Source organism: Myotis yumanensis, unplaced genomic scaffold, assembly GCF_028538775.1.
Source record: "Myotis yumanensis isolate MYYU_CA2020_CCGP unplaced genomic scaffold, mMyoYum1.0.hap1 SCAF_16, whole genome shotgun sequence".
NCBI classification, from domain to species: domain Eukaryota; kingdom Metazoa; phylum Chordata; class Mammalia; order Chiroptera; family Vespertilionidae; genus Myotis; species Myotis yumanensis.
In genome coordinates, this window is record NW_027223767.1 from 51,699,853 (window position 1) to 51,721,874 (window position 22,022).

A 22,022-nucleotide genomic window follows, 5' to 3' on the forward strand; every position below is an offset into this window, starting at 1 on the left:
CTACCTCCACGGGGTCGTTGCCGTTGGAGAGAATGTCCAGGAGGTCAGCCGAGGACACGAAGTAGAACCGCGGGAAAGCCAGTCTCTTCGTCTCCAGGTACTCGGCCAGGGCCTTTTCGCACACGGCCAGCCTGGGGGCGGGGGGGGGGGCGGGCGGAGGAAGGGGCTTGGAGGCCGAGGGGCAGGTCTCCTCCGGGCCACCCTGGCTGGGGCCTGGCAGCAGGAGACGCGGGTGCGTGGCTCCCAGCCCGCGGCGATCACTCCCCGAGCCCTGACCCCGTGGGCGCCCTGGGCAGGAGGGAGCTGGCTTCATCCCCACAGTCCTTGCTCCCTCTGGAGGGGACGGCGTGGCCGGGGAGCACTAGCTCCCAAGGAAAGGGTGCTCGAACCCAGGACCGGCTCTCTGTGCCCGCCCTGGCCGGCCCTGGTCCCCGCAGGCCGGGACCCACCTCTTCTTCATGTCTTCCAGCTTCTCGTAGAGCCCGGGCTTGTTGGTGGCTTCCACCACGTTGGGCGTCTTCACCGCCTCCTCCATCAGGGCCTGGGAAGAGCAGGGGCCGCCCGGCATCAGAGGCCCCGCGTCCCCCCTGCCCCCCGTCTCCCCCCCCCCCCCCCCCCCGTGGCCCAGCGGGACAGCGCCGGGCAGGGCGGGGCGGGGTGGCCGGGCGCACCTTGAACTCCTTGTCGATGTCGTCGAATTTGTGGGACTCCTCGGGCAGCTGGGTGCGGATGTCCTCCGAGCCCACGAAGATGCTCTCCAGGTGGCTCCAGGTCCGCTGCACCTCGAACCAGATGGAGATGACCGAGTCCGCCGTGGACAGCTTCTGCTGCCAGCTCGTCACCTCGTTCAGGAAGTGCGACAGGTACTTGGACATCATCAGGTTCTGCAGCTGCACCTGGTTGTCCTCCAGCGTCTCCACCAGCACCTCGTCCGTCCGGAGCATCATGGTGCCCGTCCGCGGGTGCGGCTCGTGCTCGAACACCATGGTGGACCAGGTGCTGTCCAGCACCTTCAGCACCTGCGGGCGGCGGGAGCAGGTCAGCGGGCCCTGGCGGGAGGGCCGAGGAGGACCCCGGGTTCCTGGGAACCCCCAGCTGCTCCTGCACCAGCACGGGTGGACCCTGAGGACACGATGCCCGGGGAAGGCAGCCCGACACAGAGCCAGGCATCCTGTGCTCCCGTGGCGGTGACGTGGCCGGAAGACAGACCCACGCAGACGGCGGTGGTCGGGGGCGCTCCGAGCGGGGCAGGGTGGGTAGAGAAGACGGGGGGGGGGGGGGGGGGCGCGGAGCTGAAGGGCACAGGCCTCTTTCTGGAGACGAACGGCTCTAACATAGACTAACGGTCATACGTGGCGGCGGCCCATATCTGTGCCGACGCTAACGGTCCTGGGGCTGTGCACTCCGCATGGCGAATGGTGTGGTGTGGGAGTTACAGCGGAATAAAGCCTTGTTTTTACATCAAAATGTGAACATCCAACCCCCCACTGCCGTCTGGTGAGGGGAGAGGTCTGGGCCGCACGGAGCCACCGAGGCCCAGGTACTGGCTGAGGTCAGCCCTCCCCCTTCCTCCCGGGGCAGCGGGGGAGGGGCCAGGATGAGGTCGGGGCGCTCCGGGAGAGGACAGCTCGGGGTGCACGCTGTTCTGGGCAGGGAGGCAAAGCTGGGCAGGAACTGGGTTCTTCCCGGGAATGAAGCCCGGAGACATGCGACAGGGCTCCGTGTGGGCGGGGCAGGACGAGGCCCGGGAGACGTCCCTTTCGCGTTCTGTGAGCGCCGGCCCCAGGGAAGGGGGACAGGCCTGGCAGATGGTGCCTCTGCTTCAGCATCACCCGGACAAGACCCCTGTCCGTCCACAGGGCTACCTTCTCCTCCCCAGACAAGACCCCTGTCCGTCCACAGGGCTACCTTCTCCTCCCGGACAAGACCCCTGTCCGTCCACAGGGCTACCTTCTCCTCCCGGACAATCCACCTTTCCCGTCCACAGGGCTACCTTCTCCTCCTGGACAATCCACCTTTCCCATCCACAGGGCTACCTTCTCCTCCCGGACAATCCACCTTTCCTGTCCACAGGGCTACCTTCTCCATCCCGGACTCCTTCACCGCCTTGTCCACGATGTTCCGGACCTCATCCTCGAACTTGTGCAGGTTCAGCTGGAGCAGGTCCGCCAGCACAGTGTCCTCCGACATCTCAAACTTCACCTGGGGCCCGGAAAACAGGCAGGTTCCACACAAGGTCACCCGCGCTCCAGCGAGGACCCCTCTGTCCCCCCCAGAGAGGCAGGTCCGTGCCCATCCCAGGCCCCGAGAGAGCGGGCAGTTCCTTCTCCCAGCCCCGCCTTCCCTCCCCGGAAAGCTGTGTAATGGCAGGGCCCACCCGGCAGCCTGCCCTCCCCCCGCCCCCTGGGCACCTGGGTGGCCTGCATGAGCTGCTGCCAGTGGCGGTCGCGGATGGCGGGGTTCTGCAGGTCGCTCACGGCGCGCAGGGAGGTGATCATGTTCTTCACGGTGTTGTCCAGCCCCACGAAGGCGTCCCAGGTCTTCATCTCCTTGTCCAGGGACCGCACGTCCTTGGCGAACTTCTTGCAGTCGATGTCCATCTGCTCCACGTTGATGTTCTTCCACTTGGTGGTCTTCCAGTCGTCGAAGCTGGTGTTCACCTGCGAGGGAGGCGCCGGCCGTGCCTTCTCGCTGGGGAGGGGAGGACTCGGGCCGCCCCCACCCCCACCCCGGCGGCCCACACCCATGCCCCCTGCTCTCGGGCAGCAAACGCAAGGGGAGACCCCTTAGAACAAATGATAGAGTTTGGTAAACGGGATGGGTACAAGGGGAAAACAACCCCATGGGAGAGATGCAACTTAAAAGGTTGAAAAAAAAGGATAAAATTTTAAAAAGATACAACTTGGAAGTTAGCACTTAAAAATCTATTTTGGCAGAAAATCTGTTAGGACATAGAAGGACTGAACCACAAGACCGACCACAGGGTCTGACGGCACACACAGTGTTCTGCCCAACAAAAGCAGAACGTGCTCCCCCGAACCCCCCCCCCCCCCCAGGTGCCCAGGGGACAGCCACCCGGATAAGCCGTAGCCGCGCCAGAAGACAAGCCTAAGGGACGTAAATGCAGTTGAAGTCATAGACTGTGTTCTCTGCGCATTGGAATCAAGCTCGGAACCAACAGCAGGAAGGCAACGGGACAAGGCCCGGCATTCGGAAACTAAAGGCAGGCTTCTAGACAACCCGAGGCTCGAGAGGAGCCGCAAAAGAAATAAAAAGCAAACAGACAAAGAAAAAGCAAAGACCACGCAGACCTGCAGGAAATATCAAAATATGGGGACTTGGCTACAGCTGAGAGGTAGTCCCGTGACACTGAATGTTCACGCGGGAAAAGATGAAACGTGTCCAGTAAGAGATCAACCGAAGGACTTGTATGCATGCATATAAGCATAACTAATGGACATAAGACACTGGGGGGTAAGGGAGGTAGGGGTTTGTCAAGGGCGGGGGGGAAAAAAGGACACTTATGTAATACCCTTTGTAATACTTTAAGCGAAAAAAAAAAAAAAAAAGATGAAACGTGTCCAACCAATAAAAATCAAACCAAGAAATGAAGAAGAGAGAGCAAAATAACCCCCAAGAAAACAGGAGGAAGGAGCTAGCGACGATGAGGCCGGACGCCGGTGGACGGGGAGGCAGCAGAGCGATGGAGAAGAGGCAGGACATGCAGAGCGGGTCCTCGGGAAAGGCCACCAGGGTTACGACTCAGGAGCCTCGAGTGCCGGACGCAGGCGGCGGGAGGGAGGGAAGAGGAGGACGGCCAGTGGCGGAGGCGCCACTCCAAAGGGGAAACCAGGGCAACTCTTCCCACTGAGCCTCGCCGGCTGGGCTATTTTTTAAACATTTTAAAGAGAGGTGAGATGTAAGGGAGGAGGAGGAGGGGGAGCAGGAGGAGGAGGAGGAGGAGGAGGGGGGAGGAGGAGGAGGAGGAAGAGGAAGAGGAGGAGGGGAAGAGAGAGAAGTCTGTGCACAGAGACGCTGCAGAGAGCAGCCCCCATGGGGACCTGCGGGCGACCCCCCAGAGGCCAGGAGACCCGGTGTTGCATTTTTCACAGGCGGGGCGTCCCCTCCTGGTGCATCGGCACCCCCAGCACCACACCAGGCCTGCCGCCCGCCCGCCCGCTCACCATGACGATCATGTCCCAGAGCTCCTTCAGCAGGCGGACCTCGCGGTGGCAAGCCTTGAGCTGCTTGTAGTCGGGCACGGAGACTTCAAACAGGCTCCCCGACTTGCACAGCCCCTCCATGATGCGCTCCATGGCCAGGATGCTCTTTTGTTCCTGCGGGTGGGCAGGCGGGCAGGCGGCGAGGGAGGCGGTGAGCAGGGCTGCCCGTGCACGCAGGTGGGCCCTGGGCCTTCCTCAGAGCCACGAGCCGGCTCCATGCTGGCCCCTGCCTCACGAGGTCCATGACCTTCCCAGCCGGGGAGCGGCACCCTCCCCTTCCCGCCCTCAGAGGGCCCCCCCCCCTCCGCCCCTGCACCATGGGATCTGGCGGGAAGGCGGTTTATCCTGGTGAGTTCGAGCTGGGGCTGAGGCCGGCCTTTTCGAGGCCAGTCCCACGGGCCGGGCCGCGGACGCACAAGAGCTGGAGGCGGGAGGGCAGGCACCTTATTCAGGGACTGGTAGGGCTCGGGGTCGCTGAAGCTGAACGGGGCCTCCTGCCTGAACTTCTCCCTGAACTCGTACTGCTTGATCTGCGGGCCACGGGAGGTCACAGGTCACACATGCGCCCCACGCCCCACGCCCCGCCCGCCCACGGCAGCCCCGCCCCCACGCCTGACCTCGAACTGCTGGCACTTCCTCCGCAGGATGTTGACCTCGTTGGCCTGCAGGGGCGCCACGTTCTGCTTCACCTGGATGGCCAGCTTCTTGGTGTTGGTCCACTGCTCCGGCAGCTCCTAGGCCGGCAGAGGCAGGGGCGCTCCTAGTTCTGCTCTTTTCAAACTTTCCAGCGGGAAACACCACAGGCCCCAGGGAGCCGCTCCCAGCCCAGGCCTGTGCGCCCCCAGCCTCCGGGCAGCACCCGCCGGGTGCGGTTCAGGCCACACCAGGGTGCGGCATCCGCGCGCTTCTGTGACCCAGGTGATCTGAGCCCGTGTGTGCGTGCATGTGTGCTGTGCATTGTATGTACACGCGTACGCACGCACGTATGTGCACTGTGTGTATACATGTATGTGCACTGTGTGTATACGTGTGTGTGTGTGTGTGTATGTATGTAATCCTAGGCAATTTCATCCCATGTATAGATTCCTGCAGCCACTGCCCCGGTCCCCGCAGGGCTGTCGCCACAAAGAAACTGCCTGTGTCATCGCTGTAGCTGCCGCCGCACCCTATCCCTGGGCAGCCACTACCCTGTTCTCCATTTCCATGGATTTGCCATTTCAGGAAAGGCTTCAGCAATCAGGTGGACTGTTATATGTTACAAGTTCTTCAGACCTGGGCAAATATTGTACTTAAAACCATAAAATATTTTAAAGAAAAAATCTAACCCCCGGACTCTGCCCACAGATGGCCGTGGTTTCACCTTCTACGATGAGCTCATGGATCCTGTCAGCGGCGGCGCACCTCTAACCCGTTCCATCTCACCGCTTCCCCGCTACTCCCCACCCGGTCTGCAGTCCCAGAGCTCCTGGGACCAGCCACACACACGCCCAGCCCTCAGCACGCGTCCCGCAGCCACACCGCCCACACAGCCTGGCCCTGAGCCGCAGCTCCTGCCCCCTCTGCTCCGTGTCTACAAGAGGGGGTCTGGTCCACAGCCCCTCCCCCGGCCACGGCCCTCCCTGCCCGGGCGCCCAGGCCCGCCCGCCGCCCACCTGCAGCTTCACGTGGATCTCCTCCGGCATCTCCTCCCCGTACGACCTGAGCAGCTCGATGGTTTGCTTCAGGGGCTCGAACATGTTGTCGGTGGCCACCTGCCGCTCCTTCACCTTCATCAGGTGCCCCATCACCTCCACCAGGCCGTCGTAGTCCCCTTCCCTGACCGGCGTCTTCAGGCCGGCCCTGGCGGCTTTCATGAAGACCTCCAGGTCCCCGAGGCTGCGGGGCGGGACAACCGCCTGTGACAGGCGCCCCCCTCCAGTCCGCTCCCCTCGGCCTGAGGGGCAGATCCAGGGAGGCCCCTGCTGCCTGCCCGCCCTCAGCTCAGCCCCACGCACTCAGGACCTGCCCGCCGCCTGCAGCTGCACTGTCCCTGGGACGTTCGCCGCCTGTCAGGCAGCCCGGCCAGGCTCTAGGCTCCTGGGGGTCCTCGCACCCGGCACCCGGACACCGTGAGTGCAGGGGAGGCAGCGGAGCGTCCTGGCAGCCAGGTGCCCCTCCTGCTGGCGCCGCCCGAGGTGGTGCCGCCCTCTCAGCCGGACCTTCGCCCTCCCACAGCCCCCGTCTGACCTCCGGCGTGGTCCGGGCAGCGGGTGGGCGCCCACCTGCTGACCACGTGGTTGCTCAGGTGGCGCTTGAACATGAAGCTCCAGCGCTTGATGGTGTTGAGCAGCGCCTGCTTGAAGGGCCGGCAGTCACACTGCAGCCACCCGCTGAACACCTGCGTGTTCTCGCACCGCGACACCTCCTCGTACAGCCGCTCGTACGAGTCGATCTGCAAGACAGACTCCGCTCACGCCGGCTGCTGGGGACCGCCTGACCGCACCGGGCCCTGGGGCCGGCCGCCTGCCCCCACCTGCCCCCGCCTGCCCCCGCCTGCCCCCACCTGCCCCCACCTGCCCCCGCCTGCCCCCGCCTGCCCCCACCTGCCCCCGCCTGCCCCCGCCTGCCCCCACCTGCCCCCACCTGCCCCCGTCTGCCCTGCTCTGGAGAGCCTGGCCGAGCGCGATGGCTCGAACCAGCCCACCCTCAGCCTGCTTGCCCTGCCCCCTTCACTCCTCCCCACAAAAGCCACGATGAAGCCCCCTCCCACACTCGCTCCTCCCCTCGCCTGCTGCCAGGCCCTGGGGCTCCCCGTGTGGACTCTTCTTCCAGGGGCAGTTGCCTGCTGGTCGGTCGGCCTCACCAGACCAGGACAGTAAGGGAACCGACACTGTAAAACCAGTCTCTCCTCCCCGGGGGCCGGGGCGGTACCTGGGGGGCAGTACCTGGGGGGCGGGGCTCCCACGCACCTGCTGCTGGAACTGCGTGAGGGTGGGCGGCGACTTGGTGACCAGCTCCTCGGGCCGCAGGTCCAGGTCCTCCAGGGTGATGACGCGGCCGTAGGTGAGGAAGTTCTTCATGGACTCCTGCAGGTCGTCCACCCACAGGTAGGAGTAGCGCTCGAACGAGTCCTGGAACTCCTCGGCCTCCTTCATGGCGCCCATCACCAGGTTGGACATCTCCTCGCGCATCTCCATCAGGTCCGTCGTGTCCTCCAGGTCCGACTGCGAGGGCGGGAGGGGCGCCGCCCATGAGCGTCTCGCTCGCCCACGGTCACCGGGTGCCCGCTACCGCAGAGGCCAGTGGCGCAGACACGCGTGACAGAGGAGCCCACCCCGGCGGCCACCCCGCTTCCCCGCAGGAAGGACCGTTAACGGGCGAGCGGTTGTCCACGGAAAGGCAGGTTCTGTTCGTTTAAAGGGATGCGATCAAGTTCTAAACGCCCCCCCACAGCGTGACAGACGCTCAGCCACGGGACGAGCACCCTCGGCCCGGCTCGTTTGCGTGACTTGCGCGGATGCCTCCGCGAGGAGGGGCGGCGTCTACGGGCGGCACCTGTTTGGTGGGCACTTAGGTGTTTTTTTTTTTAATGTTTTTTTAAAAATATTTTTTTATTGATTTCAGAGAGGAAGGGAGAGGGAGAGAGATAGAAACATCAATGATGAATCATGGATCGGCTGCCTCCTGCACGCCCCACACTGGGGATCAAGCCGGCAACCTGGGCCTGTGCCCTGACCGGGAATCGGGGTGCCCTATTTCAGTGCCTGTGGGCGCCCGGAACCCCACCTGACTGTCCTTCCTCTTGGGTAGGGTTGATGGCGCTTAGGGTCCGTGGGTGGGGAGCGGGGGAGTCACGAGTGTGAGAGTGCCGGGTGCAGCAGGAATCGCGGGGGGTCGGGGGGGGATTACGGCGCAGGAGGAGACAGACACCAGGAAGGGGCCAGGGCACCCGCTGGGCGTCCCCAGGGGGTGGGCAGGCGTCAGGGAACCAGGCCAGGCCCACGGAGGAGGAAGGATGAGGTTTGGGGAGGGGAGAGGGATGTCCCACCCAGTCCCGGGCCCCTGATGGCACTCAGGCCACGTCAGGTAGACGGTGACATGACCGGCACTGCTGAGCGTGGAGGCAGTTCCGAGCCAGGAAACCCGCAGGGGCCCAGAGCAGGGAGCGGGGGAGGGGGGAGGGAGAGGCCCGGCCGACCTTGTAGTTAACCCGGCCCCTGGCCAGGCGGGGGATGAGCTTGGCCACGTTGTAGATGTCGTTGATGATGCTCTCGATGAGCGCCAGGAAGCCCCTGTCGTCGCCCACCTCCAGCGACGGCGAGAACACCAGCCCGTCCTCGCTCAGCTCCATGTGGATCTCGAACAGCGGCGCCACGCTCTCCTGAAACGCGTCCAGGAGTCCGTGCCTCTCCTCGTCCTCAGGGCCCGCCCAGAGGGAGTGGGGGGAGGTTCGCCTCCTGCGGCCCTACCGCCTGGAGAACCCGCCTCCCGCTGGCCCAGGGCCAGGAGCAGCCCGAGCAGCCCCCGCGGGACAGGGCCGCCCACACCTGCTCACAGCCTGTGCCTGCTGCTCGCTAGCTGTGCGGCCTCGGTTTCCCCAGATGGATACAATAACCCTGGCTGCTGTGGCTCAGGGGATGGAGCGTCAGACCCGGGTTCGATTCCAGTCAAGGGCACGGACCTCGGTTGCAGGCTCGATCCCTGGCCCTGGTCGGGGGCGCGTGCGGGAGGCAACCCTCGTTGATGTGCCTCTCACATCGATGTTTCTCTCTCTCTGTCTCCCCCTTCCTTCCACTCTCTCTAAATATCAATGGAAAAATATCCTCAGATGAGGATAAACTGAAAACACAAATACTAATAAAATGAGAAAAAGCACTTTTCAGGGCCGAGACCACGGTCCCGTCTCTTTGGGTTACATCGAGGGCAACAGGAGGTGCGCCGGCGGCGGGGCCGGCTCGCCGCGAAGTGCTGGTGGCCACGGCGCAGTGCGTGGGGGGTGACAGCACGCACACGGGCGCACACACAGACACAGACACAGACACACGCACGACTCACGTCCAGAACCATGTTGTTGATGAGGTAGCTGAGCGACATGCGGATGAAGTTGTCAAACGCGTCCAAGACCATGCCGTCGATGTAGAGAACGTAGTCCTTCCAGGACTGGCTGGTCGTGACCGCTCGGAACAGCTCCGCGTTTTCCTGCCAGCAGACCCCGCGGTTGGCGGCCGCCTCTCGGCCCCTCAGGCCCCTCCCCGGTCAGTGTCCGCAAGGACTCGGGGGCGCCCTGCCTGCACCCACGCTCCTGACACATGGTGCTTCTCGCGTCCTGCGTATTCACGTCAAAACCGACCAAAACACAAGCCGGATTCCACGGCTGCCGAGGGAGGCGCCCGCGAGGACCCGGCGCGGCCGGGGACCCAGGCAGAGACGCCAGACGCCAGGCGCCAGGCCGGCAGGGCCGTGGGCTCCCGGACCGTGAGCATACCGGCCAGCAGGTGCCCCCGCACTGAGGTCCCCACTGAGTGTGTTGGCACCGTCCGGCCGGGCACACGCATCCAGTGAGCCTCGCCCCCAGGCTGAGCCGCCGCCCCGGGAGGTCACCAGAACCTCACGCCACGCCCGCCTCCAGCACCGACCCTGGGACACGAGCTTCGGGGACCTCGTGGGGGGATGGCCTGTGTCCACACCCGCTCCGTGCAGGGACGGGCAGTGGTCTCACTCTTGGAGCTCAGGACACGGACCAAGAGAACCGGCCTCGAAGGCCGCGTTTGGGGGGTCCGCTACTTCACGACAAGTCTCTGGGATTAGGGAGCGGAGGCTCCGGACCGCAGCACCGTTGCTATGGGAACCCTAGCTGTCGTGTCCCTGGGCCTCACCGCCACCATGGCCTGGATCTTGATCCCCGCCTCCTTGACCGCCGTGTAGCGCTTGTTCAGGTTGGTCAGCCGCCCGTCCAGGTCCAGCAGGGCCTCCTTCTTGTTGTCCTTCCTTTCGAACAGTGGGTTGGCCGACCAGTCCTGAGAGGGCGCCAGGGCGTGAGGGAGGCGTGTGGAGGCCGCGTTTCCGGCCTCGCTCCTGTCTGCCCGCTCTCAGAGCTGCCCTGGCCCTGCTGGCCTCAGAGGGGACGTGGCCGCTGAGGACACAGGCCAGCGCCCTGGACACCAAATCTCAAAGCCAGTCGGGGCCTCAGAGGATGGACCGGAGGACGGCCGCAGCGTCCCCCCTCCTCCGGGAGGCCGCCCCCCCACCTGCCCCCGCGAGTCCCACCGTCTCTGCACCATCGTGGGCCTCACCTTCATGGCCTGGGCGATCCCCTCTATGTTTTGCTTGGCTTTCTGTATCCTGGTCTGCAGGTTGTGCAGAATCTCTCGCATCTCCTGGATGTACGCGAGGACGCCTGGGACCGGAGGACGAGCCAGTTAGCGGGAGGAGACTCCTGGGCCGGCCGCGCCTGGAAACTTCCTCCGCTCCCTTGGAGCACGGAGTCACCGAGGTTCCTGAGGGGCCACGCCGGGACGGCGCCGGGGGTGTCTCGGGAAGCAGCGCCTCCCTGTCCCCAACGGCCATCGGTCACTCCCCCCCGGCACTCCAGACCCCTGAGGCCCAGGGCCCGCCTGTGCCCAGCCCTGACCGCCACAGGGGAGGTGAGCGGCCAGAAAGAGATGCGCTTGGGGAGAAAGGAGAGAACAGAACCGTATGACTTCCGGGCCCAGAAGAGCCCTCGGACCCCGGTTCAGACGAGTGGACCATCCCGCCTTCTCCTAGAGACCGTGGCGGCGAGCTACGGCGGCCGAGGCCGGAAAAGAGGGCAGGAGGCGAGGCTGGAGGTCTGGATGGAGGGGGTGCCCACCAGCGTGGGTCCAGGGCACAGGGGTGCTGGGGCAGGCATTTCTGCCCAGTGAGCACACTTCTTTCTACTTCTGCGACACCTGCCCTGAGCCGGCTGCCATGGCCCTCACCCCGCCCTTGCTGTGCCCGCCTCTAGCAAGTCCAGCTGGAAACGGAGGTCCTTGATGGTCCCCAGGGAGCCTCTGCAGATTCCACAGGCTGTTTGGGGGCTGGGCGGGCATGGGCACCACCCTTTGGCCAAACACAAGACCCTGTTGCAGTCGAAGCTGACCCACCAGCCCTGGCCGGCGTGGCTCAAGTGTTTGAGCGTTGACCTATGAACCAGGAGGTCCTGGTTCCATTCTCCTTCAAGGGCACATGCCCGGTTGCGGGGTCCATCCCCAGTAGGGGGCGGGCAGGAGGCAGCCGATCAGTGATTCTCTCTCATCATTGATGTTCCTCTCCAGCCCCTCTCCCTTCCTCTCTGAAATCAATAAAATTGTATATTTTTTAAAAAGCCGACCCAGCAGCCAGCAGGCAGAAGTGGCCCACCCCGCCCACCTCGGCCCAGGCGGCCAGGCCTGGGGGCGGGGGGTGGGGGATACCTTCGCCGTTCCAGAACAGCGTGGTCTCGGCAGTCAGCAGTTTGACGTCGATCCCTTCCAGCTCTGCCTTGATGAGGGGGAACTCCACTTCCATCACCGTGGTCTTTATCTGCCCAACACACAAGCCGGCCCCGGCCTTTGTCCCACCAAACCCACCGGACACCACCGTGTCCCCCAGTGAGGACTGTTCCCGTCCGGAAGTGTTTGTATCCCCAGGGATTCATGTATATACTTAACTCCTTCATTGCCCATGTTACGGGGTAGAAAGAGAAGGAAAGATGGTCATGAAGACCAGTGCGTAATCCCCAAGTTCCCCCGGCTCAGAACCAGGCAAAGAACCTCAGCAGACGGCACGGGGGAGGGGGGGTTGGAGGCGGGGGTAACTGGGCCCTGCTGGCTCGTGGCCTCTCCTCGGTCCCCAGGCTGAGATCGGCGTTGGGTTACTCGGGGCATCGGCGCTAACAGCATCGGTTCTGTCCGGTCCGGGTGCAGCGCTGCTCTGCTCTCAGAAGCTAATTTAATGCTTGAAAACCTCCACCCACAGACGAGAAAGGAAGGAGGGCACCAGCAGATGTCTCTAAATTATTCCCGAAGAACGGGCACCCCTGCGCCCAGCCCACAGCCATCTGTGTCCTATGTCACTTTCCGAGGGCACCTGTGTCTGCAGTGAGGGGCGTGCACAGCATTAAAAGGGCGCATCGGGCACTGACAAGGTGCCTTTCAGAGCCACTCTACCTGCGTTGGCACTGCCCACAGCCCCCCACGCCTCCCACCTCCAGCCCACCAATGCCGCCAAGCGTTTTCAGGCGATCCACGCGGAGAAACGGTGGGCAAGGGCAGAGGGACCAAGCGGGCAGGCCACGAGGGTGGACACCGCACGCGCGTCCGTGGGAAACCGGGTTCCAGGCAGCAGGGCGTGGCCGCCGCCTGCGCCCACGGGCTCACCTCGTTGTACCAGCCGACGATGAGCTCCAAGTTGCCCACGAACTTCCGGAAGGTCTCGTACTGCGAGAACAGGGTCTCGGCACTGCTCGGGATCTCCTTCTGTTGCTGGAAGTTCAGGTACTTGACTTCTCTCAGCACTGCCACCAGCTGAGGCCCATAGGGAAGGCGGAGCCGGTCAGGGGGGAAATACCTTTGTTTCTCATTCTTGGGTTTCAAGAATTTTTTTTTTAATGTAAATTCTCAGATTGATGTTTCCGCGCGGGACCCCATGGGTGGCCCTGCTTTCAAATAGCGCTCTTGCTGAAGCCAGCCTCCAGGTGCTACTGCTCTGATCTGAACCATGTCCTGAGCAAACTTAAAACAAAAACAAAAATGGCCCGGCCGGTGGGGCTCAGTGAGCGAGCGTTGACCTATGAACCAGGAGGACACGGTTCGATTCCTGGACAGGACACGGCCCGGGGTGTGGGCTCGATCCCCAGTAGGAGGCGTGCAGGAGGCAGCCAATCCATGATGTTTTTCCCTCATCACTGATGTTTCCCTCTCTCTCCTTCTCCTTTCCTCTCTGAAATCAATAAAAAAAGATTTTTAAAATCCAAATGGCCCTAGCTGATTTGGCTCAGTGGATAGAGCCTCGGCCTGCGAACTGAAGGGTCCTGGGTTCAATTTCCCGTCAGGGCACATGCCCTGGCTGCAGGCTCGATCCCCAGTAGGGGGCATGCAGGAGGCAGCTGATCAGTGATTCTCTCTCATCTTTGATGTTTCTCTTTCTCTCCCGTCCTCTCTGAAATAAATTCTAAAAAATATATATATTTTTTAAAGATCTAAATTCTCCCAAAGGGCATTAGCTAGTAAAATAGATTAAATTTAAAAATACACAAAAAAACAAAGGCTTCAATGACAAAGCCTTAGCCCAGCATGACTTCACCCCACGAGCAGAGGCCACGCCCACGCGCAGAGGCCACGCCCACGAGCAGAGGCCACGCCCACGTGCAGAGGCCACGCTCCCACAGAGGCCACGCCCCCGCAGAGGCCCCTCCCGCGCGCAGAAGCCCACGCACCGCTTTGCTGAAGTTGACGCGGATGAGGCGCGAGGCGTCGCGCTGCAGGAGCGGCTGCCCCAGGTTGAAGAGGCAGTCCTCGTCCACGCGCGACACCCACTCCTGGTAGATGCGCTCGCGGTAGCTGCGCAGCAGCTCCATCATCTCGTCGTACTTCTGGTAGATGAGCTTGGCCTCGGTGCTGGACATGACCCTGGGCGGCGAGGCGGGGAGGCGGGTGAGGGCCCGCACGTGCGGGGGTGGGGGCACCTCCCCTGCGGGGTCCGCGGGGCCCCGACAGGCTGCAGAGCCCGGGGCGCAGGCGGCCCCATGACCGCCCCTCCCTGCACCCCCGATTTCTCTGTCCCTGCGCCCAGGGAGAAGGCACCGGAGGTGGGGCGGGGGTGGGGTGGGGCGTGGCCCGTTGGACGCGGCTGCGGCCCCGCTCACGCTCACGGGTGGTCGATGTGCTTCAGGTCCCGCATGGGCACCTCCAGGCGCTCCTGCAGCTCCAGGCTCCACTTGAGCTGCCCGGCCACGGGGGGCATGTTGCGGTGGATCGGGGGGATGTCCCCCGCGGCCGTGGCTGCGATCTGGGCGTCGTACAGGATCTTGGTGTTGTCCAGCTCGGCGTCGAACAGCTCCAGCATGACGGAGTAGCGGGGCACCACCTCGGCCAGGATCAGCGGCCGCTCCAGGAGGCTCCCGCACATGGACAGCAGCTGCGGGCAGGAGGCGGCTTCAGCGGGCCCAGCCCCAGGGCCCCCCAAGTCCTCTAGAGGCCCCCCTCCCCCAGGCTCGGGAGGGAGGAGAACATGCAGGTCCCGTGGAGACCAGGAGGCCTCTCCGCGCAGCCACCGGTGAGGCGGAGCCGCTGGGAGTCTCGTGGGGACGCACACCCAGCCCTGGCTCCTAACCCAACTGCACACACTAGGTCCACGGCTGGGGAAATGCACCCCCCCCCCCCATGCACCAGTGCTCCCCAGGGCCTCCCTACAGTCCGCATCCTCTAAAGTGCTAACAGAGGGCCTGGCCGGCGTCGGTCTGTGGACGGAAGGGTCCTGGGTTCGATTCCAGTCAAGGGCACATGCCCAGGGTTGCGGGCTCCGTCCCCAGTGGGGGGCGTGCAGGAGGCAGCCCATCCGTGATTCTCTCTCATCATTGATGTTTCTCTCTCTCCCCCTCTCCCTTCTGCTCTGAAATAAAAAATATATATTTTTACAAAAGATGTTCTCAGAGGAGAATGAGGCCACAATTGTAAAATAAATAAATAGAGTGCTAATGGAGTCCCACCGACTCTCCCGTCGGCCCCCTGGCCTCCTGACCGGGCTGAAGAACATGCAGTTCCCCTCCGCGGGTCCAGTGGAGGGGGCTCCATTGCTACCGCCCTTTGCCCCTCCAGCGTCTGTTCCCAGCAGAGGGGGGTAGCAACGGCCCGTATGGGCCGGGAGGGGCGGGAGAGGAGCCGCCGGCCGTGTCACTCGGAGACGGGGCCCCAGAGCCCGTCAGAAGCTGCTCCAGGGCTCCCGGCCCACGTGCTGTGAGACACCGAATCGGGCCCTGGCCCCGTGCGCCCGGCTCTTCACGCCCAAGTGAAGGCGTCCGATTAGACCAGGGGTCCTCAAACTACGGCCCGAGGGCCACATGCAAATACAAATACTGTATTTGCTCCCGTTTTGTTTTTTTTACTTCAAAATAAGATATGTGCAGTGTGCATAGGAATTTGTTTATAGCTTTTTTTTTTTAAACTATAGTCCGGCCCTCCAACGGTCTGAGGGACAGTGAACTGGCCCCGTTTAAAAAGTTTGAGGACCCCTGGATTAGACGGTCCCTGCGTCCGCACCTGCGTCCCCACCCGCGTACCTTCGCGCAGGACTCGATGAAGTTGCTGTCGTCAAAGGCTTGGCAGAAGATGGTGGCCAGCCTCCTGTCCAGGTCTTGAATTTTGGTCTCAAAATCAGCGTAATCGTTATCGAAACTCTAAAAGCGAATTCAAATGTTCACCTCTTTTCTTAAAAAAAACTGCTTTTAGTAATTTTAGAGAGAGAGAGAGGGAGAGAGAGAGAGAGACATCGATGTGAGAGATAAACATTGTACGCCCTCTACTGGGGATCGAGCCCACAACCTGGGCATGTGCCCTGCATGGGAGGACGCTCACCACTGAGCCACACCGGCCAAGGCCAACGTCGACCTCTTCATCTGCAGGCACAGCCAGTGGTGCTCACCCTAACACCCCCGACTGGCACCGCTGGCAGGATTCGGGGGGCCCTCTCAGCTGAGCACGCTCACTGTTGCACCTCCTCACCGCAGAGCTGTCGGGAGGCCTTGATGTGTCGAGCCTCCGCCCCCCGCCCCCCCCCCCCCGTGTGCCTCCCGCCCCGGGGGCCTCTGCCATCGCCCCAGCCAGGGCCCCCACCCACCGAGTCTCCCGGGTCCAAGGGGTCGTATTTGCAGTCGATGAAGACCTTCACCAGCTCGAAGACTTCCTCGTGGATCTGCACGACCAGGCTGCCCAGGATGCTGCCGCGCACGCCGCCCAGCTCGATCTTCTCCAGCTTCAGGAACTCGATGGCCGTTTTGTAAAGGTCCTGGCGGAGGCAGCACCGGGGCGCATCAGCTCGTCTCAGAGCCACGGTCTTGGAACCAAGGTGGGTGCTCGGCCACGCCCGGTGCGGGCTCTGCCCCCCGAGGATCTGGCCTGGCCGCCACAGCCCACAGGGTGGGGGCTGAACAGCAAGGCCATTCCTCCCGCCCCCCCGCCCCCCCCACCAAAGCCCCTCTCTCACGGAATCTTCATCCCAACTCAGAATCGGTAGGAGCTCAGAGCCAGAGCCAGGGGCGGGACCCGCGGGCCCTCCGCCGCCTGTGATGGGGCCGTGGCTGAGGCCAGGGGCGCCCTCACAGAATCAGCGCCCAGCGCCTCCAGAACGGCTCCCCTTTGCACGGTGGGCGCACTACGTTCACAAAGTTAGAAAAAAAAACCCTGGAGATGCCCAGACCAGAGGCCGAGCTGTCTGACGCTCGCATCGCCCCTCTGCTCCTCAGGGGCACCTGGACCCTTTAGGGTTTAATTCCCTCCCTGACTGCGGGCCTTTGTGTCATTAGCTGCTCACAGGCAGGAGCCACGGCTCGGCTCAGGGCACTTCCGTGCTCGGCTACCAGCTCCCCGTGACATGGACCATGGACGGGAGGGAGGAGTGGGGGGATGGGGGTGGAAGACGCCGCTGTCCTCTGTCCTCAGGTGAGGGCTGCCCTGACATGCAGGCGAGGGGAGCCCGGCTTCACCTTTACCTCAATGGTCTGGATGCGATGGAAGAAAGAATTCATTCTGGAAAACGCGAGAGAAGACGGGAATTCCCAAGGCACCGGCTCCTTGTCCTGGGGGGGGGGGTGCGGGGGGGGGGGAGAGGGAGAGAGAGAGAGAGAGAGGCTGAGCCTGCCCCCCACTTCGCCCGCCCCCACCTGGGCGGCCCGCCCGCTGCCCGCCGCTCCGCTCGGCACCTTGAAGAAGAGCTTCATGTTGGTGCAGCAGAACTGGTAGGTGCGGTACAGCCCCCTGAGCACGGACACCGACAGGGAGATGCCGTTCAGCACCTCCTCGATCTCACCCTGCAGGCCTTTCAGCACCTCGTCGGGGCCCAGGTAGGTCCGCGTCTGCAGGAAGACAAGGCGTGGCACAGCTCTGCCGGGCGCACGGCCCGAGGGCTGGCAGGCGGGTAGGAAACCAGCCACCGTGGGCCCGGGGTCTGCTTCTCGGGACACAACCCGCCTGCCGCCTGCCGCCTGCCAGGTGGTCGTCGGGGACCGCGCTGCCCCCTCACCCGGGCCCTCCTCCCTGGTCACAGGCGACTAGACCCTCCTGGTGGGGCTGGGACAACCTGCTGGGGGCTGCCGGGAGGTGTCGGGGGCGGGTCCGGGCCGCAGGGCCCTGTGGGGCCTGCAGACAGGGCTGTGGGCGCCATCTGAATGCCCACGGGCAGGTGGGCAGCTGGTGCAGAGGAGAAGGGAAGGGCCTCGGGAGATGGAGGCAGCTTAGCACAGGACCCAGGACCCCACAGAGCCCCGGCCCCGCCTTGGGGAGGGAGCCAGAGCCCCTTCCTTGGCTCCTGCCTCCAACATGGGGGGCTGGCAGAGCCCAGGTCCCAGGAGAGCTCCAGTGGCCCCCTGCGCCAGCCGTGGCCTGTGCGTGCCCTGCGGGCGGCGGGCAGGGGCGCCTACCATGTCCATGACCTGGTTGCAGAACTCCTGCAGGATGACGATGATCCTGGAGGGCGTGTTGTAGTGCTTGGAGTTGGCCCAGATGAGGCAGATGGTGTACAGCACCTTGGCGATGAAGGTCGGGAGCTGCGGGGACACACGGGGCGCTCGGTCGTGTGATCTCAGCTGTCCCCGCAGGAGACCCCAACGCGGAGGGAGAGGCATTGCTCGCAGTCAGCCGCCCACTGCCCTGCTCCCGGGACGCGAGCCCCGCCCCTGCCCATGGCCCCCCTCTCGCTGACACGGACGTACCACCGTGAAGTCCGCCTGCTCCATCTCCTCCAGCAAGATCCGCAGAGGCTTCAGGTGCAGGACAATGTCGTTGGCCTCCTTCAGCCCTGCACACAACCAACAAGGTCAAGGTCAAGGTCAAGTGCGCATCCACATGGGAGAGAACATCAGCCCACCGCCACTGGTCAGACAAAACCCGGCGGGCTCTGCGTGAGGGAGCCCTGCTCCCTCCAAACACAGCAGCTTCGCCCGGCCTGTGTGGCTCAGTGGTCGAGCATCGACCTATGAATCAGGAGGCCACGGTACGATTCGAGGTCACGGCACAGGCCCAGTTGTGGGCTCCATCCCCAGTGTGGGGCATGCAGGAGGCAGCCGGCCAATGATTCTCTCAGCGTTGCTGTTTCTCTCTCTCGCTCGCTCTCCCTTCTCTGAAACCAATAAACATAAATTTAAAACACACACAGGACTTCCTGTGTGGGGGCCTGGAAGCTGCTCCTGGGGGGGTGGGGGGCGGCCGAGCCCCAGGGTTGGTGCCCTGCCCCAGGCCTCTGGGAGGCACCGGCGGCGTCCTCGGGGTCCCCGCTCACCGTCAGTGACGTTCAAGTACACGTTCTGCAGGGCTGGCCAGTAGCAGCTTTGGGCTTTTTCCAGGATCTCAACTATTCTGTTCACTTTGGGCCGGTTCAGCTGAGGAGGAGAGGAGGACATGGGCCTTTCAGGAGCAACGCAGACCCTGGACCCTGCGGCGGGGGGGGGGGCCGGGGGCTGAGGCACCAACTCGGGGGAGCTGGGTCCCCTCGGGCTCCGGGTGCCCGGTCACCCGGTGGGGGCGGGGTCACCTGCTCATGGATGCACTGGAGGTTCATCAGCCGGGTGTCCCAGAACTCGAACTCGACCCGGGGCAGCGGGTTCAGCCCGTCCAGCAGGGCCTGGGCCGAGTCTTTGCTCAGCACGTCCCGGATCTGGTGGGACCAGTCGATGACGATGGTCTCGATGGCGTGCAACAGGCTGCTGTCCAGCAAGGGGAGCCTGCAAGGCGGGGGGGGGGGGGGGGATGCCAGGCCTCCTCTACGGGGCTCCAGCCGCCCTGCCCCTGGCCTCCCTCCGACAGGCCCCAACACCCACCAGCAGCCCCGAGTCCCACCCCCCATCCCAGGCTCCTCCTCACAGCCACCCGGGGAGGCTGGAGGGTTCCCCCGTCTCCCGGCGAGGGGAGAGCCTGAGCAAATGGGGGTGCGCTCAGAGAGGCCGGCTCCCCCCAGAAAAAGAAGGCCAGCTTTGGAAGACAATGTCCAAGACGGTGCCTCCTGGCCATTCCAACTGGGGCTCAGTGGCCCAGGAGGACCTGCCCACACGGCGAGCCCCAGAGCGGCCACCCTCGGTGTGAGCAGGTGGAACGAGCCATCGCCTGTGCAGGTCCGGGAGCCTCATGCACCAGCAGCTGCACATGGGGGTCGGGCACGTGGGGGGCCCCCGGGAATGCCCTCTCCACCTGCTGGAAATCCCTGCCAGGCCCCTCAGTGCCCCGGGTACCCACATCCTAAAGCTGGGGCCCAGGTACATGATGGGGAGGACTCCCGTGCCCTGTCGGCCCGGCCCTGCGCCCTCCACCCGGACTCCGTGCCCCATCTCGCCCCGGTGTCTGGCGGGCTGCGGGCCGTCCGGCGGGCCCACCTCTCCATGGACTCCAGCGTGCCGTCCAGGCTCCCCAGGTGCTCGGGGATGGGCAGCAGCGTCTTGCCCCGGATCTTGCCCCCCATCACGAACATCTCGTTCTTGAGCCGGTGCACCTGCTTGACCAGGTCCTCCGAGACCACGCGGGGCCACCCGCTCATGTTCTCGCTCTGGTTTAGCAGCGAGTAGAGGACCTGAGAGGACAGGGTCTGTGTCCCCCGGCCGTCTGCGACTCCACGGCACCCAGGAGGCCTGCACGGCGAGCCCGCGGCGCGGGGCCCGGGGACACTGAGGCCTCTCCTGTGCCGGGGCCGGGGCACCACTTTTTCTGCCAAGTGGGTGGAGCGTGCCTGCGGGCTGAAGGGCCCCAGATTTGATTCCGGTCAAGGGCACGTACCTGGGCTGCAGGCTCCATCCCTGGCCCTGGTCCGGGAGTGGGGGAGGCAACCAATCGATGTGTCTCTTTCACATGGATGTTTCTCTCTCTGTCTCTCCCCCTCCTCCCACTCCCTCTAAGCATCAATGGGCAAAGGTCCCCACAGCCTCTCGCCGGCAGGTGCACAGTAGCGCCGGGGGTCCTGCCCGATCGCCGGTGTTCCAGCCATGGGGACGGGGGGGGGGGGGGCGGGGGGCCTGACCTCCTGCCCTTCTAACCAGCTCCCCGGCCAGGCAGGTGGCCGGGCACCACCCTGGGGAAGTGGGGCTCCAGGCCCGCTCCTCCCAGGCCCCCAGCCCCGCCCCGGCTGCCCGAGCTGGCTCGCACCTCCTCCACCACCGCGATGAGCTGGTCCACGGGCGCCGGGCTGATGTCCCCGTAGATGAGCGACTCCTTGATGTTGGTCTTGGTGATGTTCTCCGGCTTCTTCTTGATGAAGTAGGCGCCCTTGGTCTTGAGGGCGGCAGGGAAGCCCAGGCAGGGCACGATCATGCCGGCGGTGTTGAGCGTCAGCACCAGCACCAGCACGTCGGGCTTGTCGAAGAACTCGGTGAAGAGCGCCAGGTTCTCCTCGGCGCCCAGCAGCTTGCCCCACTTGTCGGGCTTGAACCGGAGGAGCAGGGCGGCGATGCCCTCCAGGTACTCGAAGCGCACGTCCGGCGTGATGGTCATGCTGGCCTCGCCTTCCACCAGGGCCCCCTGGCCAAGGGACAGGCACTCGGATGCAGCTTCGCAGCGCGCCTCCCGGCGGTGCCCACCCGGTCCCGCCCGGCCCCGGCCCCCCAACCAGCTCCAGCCCCCCAACCCTGACTGGCTCCAGCCCCCCCAACCCTAACCGACCCCAGCCCCCAACCTGCCCCAGCCCCCAACCAGCCCCAGCCCCCTGACCAGCCCCAGCCCCCCAACCCTGACCAGCCCCAGCCCCCCCAACCCTAACCGACCCCAGCCCCCAACCTGCCCCAGCCCCCAACCAGCCCTGAGCAGGCGCAGAGCCCCTTTTGGGCGGGTGACCGGTCCCCATCCTCCATGGTATGGGTGCCCCCTCCCCTGGCCGAGGGCCCCTCATCCGCTGACCGCAAACGCTGCCCGGGGGCCAGCAGGGCACACTGACCGGCACTCCTCCTCAAACCACAGCAAAGGGAATGGCTTCCTTCCCTCAAACGGCTCCAACTGCCACAGAACCTCAGGTCCCCTCGGCTCCGGGGCTTCTAGAACCTTCCAGTCAAGGGCACATACAAGGGCTCAAGAACGAGATGTTCGTGATGGGGGGCAAGATCCGGGGCAAGATGCTGCTGCCCATCCCCGAGTGACGGGCAGTGGAGCAGAGGACAGCGCTCTGCTCCCGCCACCACGGAAAGGCCCGGATGTGACGTCTCCACCTCCACCCGCGGGGTGGCAGGGCCCGGAGCTGGGGGGCGGCTGGGCCATCGCGGCATCCGGGACTCGGGCGCGCTGCCTGCCCTGTGCTCGCGCCGTCCTGCCGCCCTGGGTCCCTTCCTTTTCCGTTCCTGCCAGCATCTGACTCGGTCATTAAAAATAATTTTTTTTTTATTGATTTCAGAGAAGAAGGGAGAGGGAGAGATCGGCCACCTCCTGCACACACACCCCGCCCCCCGCAACTGGGGATCGAGCCCGCAACCCGGGCATGTGCCCGACCGGGAACTGAACTGTGACCTCCTGGTTCCTAGGGCGACGCTCCACCACGGAGCCGCGCGGCCGGGCCGGACTCGGTCATTTTATGCTTCACCTCCTCTGGGGGCGGTTTGCAACATGAGATCGAGGTCTTAGCCCGGCCCCTTCCACCAGA

The 22,022-nt window shown here is 64.4% G+C and overlaps 1 protein-coding gene across 1 annotated transcript in view; it reads right to left on the reverse strand.

The window, feature by feature from the left end:
• The window catches only part of DNAH17 (dynein axonemal heavy chain 17), a 62,548-nt gene extending 41,661 nt beyond the window's left edge, over positions 1-20,887 (reverse strand). The window contains 29 exon segments of the mRNA XM_070395429.1: positions 5-131; positions 450-541; positions 672-1,019; positions 2,080-2,202; positions 2,412-2,660; positions 4,185-4,337; positions 4,667-4,753; positions 4,841-4,957; positions 5,876-6,098; positions 6,485-6,654; positions 7,172-7,426; positions 8,401-8,583; positions 9,258-9,401; positions 10,079-10,219; positions 10,496-10,599; positions 11,636-11,744; positions 12,581-12,727; positions 13,639-13,831; positions 14,074-14,339; positions 15,481-15,597; positions 16,038-16,205; positions 16,909-16,995; positions 17,119-17,271; positions 17,836-17,961; positions 18,127-18,212; positions 18,693-18,792; positions 18,945-19,134; positions 19,780-19,973; positions 20,543-20,887. Of these exon segments, the coding sequence (XP_070251530.1) occupies positions 5-131; positions 450-541; positions 672-1,019; positions 2,080-2,202; positions 2,412-2,660; positions 4,185-4,337; positions 4,667-4,753; positions 4,841-4,957; positions 5,876-6,098; positions 6,485-6,654; positions 7,172-7,426; positions 8,401-8,583; positions 9,258-9,401; positions 10,079-10,219; positions 10,496-10,599; positions 11,636-11,744; positions 12,581-12,727; positions 13,639-13,831; positions 14,074-14,339; positions 15,481-15,597; positions 16,038-16,205; positions 16,909-16,995; positions 17,119-17,271; positions 17,836-17,961; positions 18,127-18,212; positions 18,693-18,792; positions 18,945-19,134; positions 19,780-19,973; positions 20,543-20,887 (4,797 nt within the window).
• Positions 20,888-22,022: the final 1,135 nt, after the last annotated feature.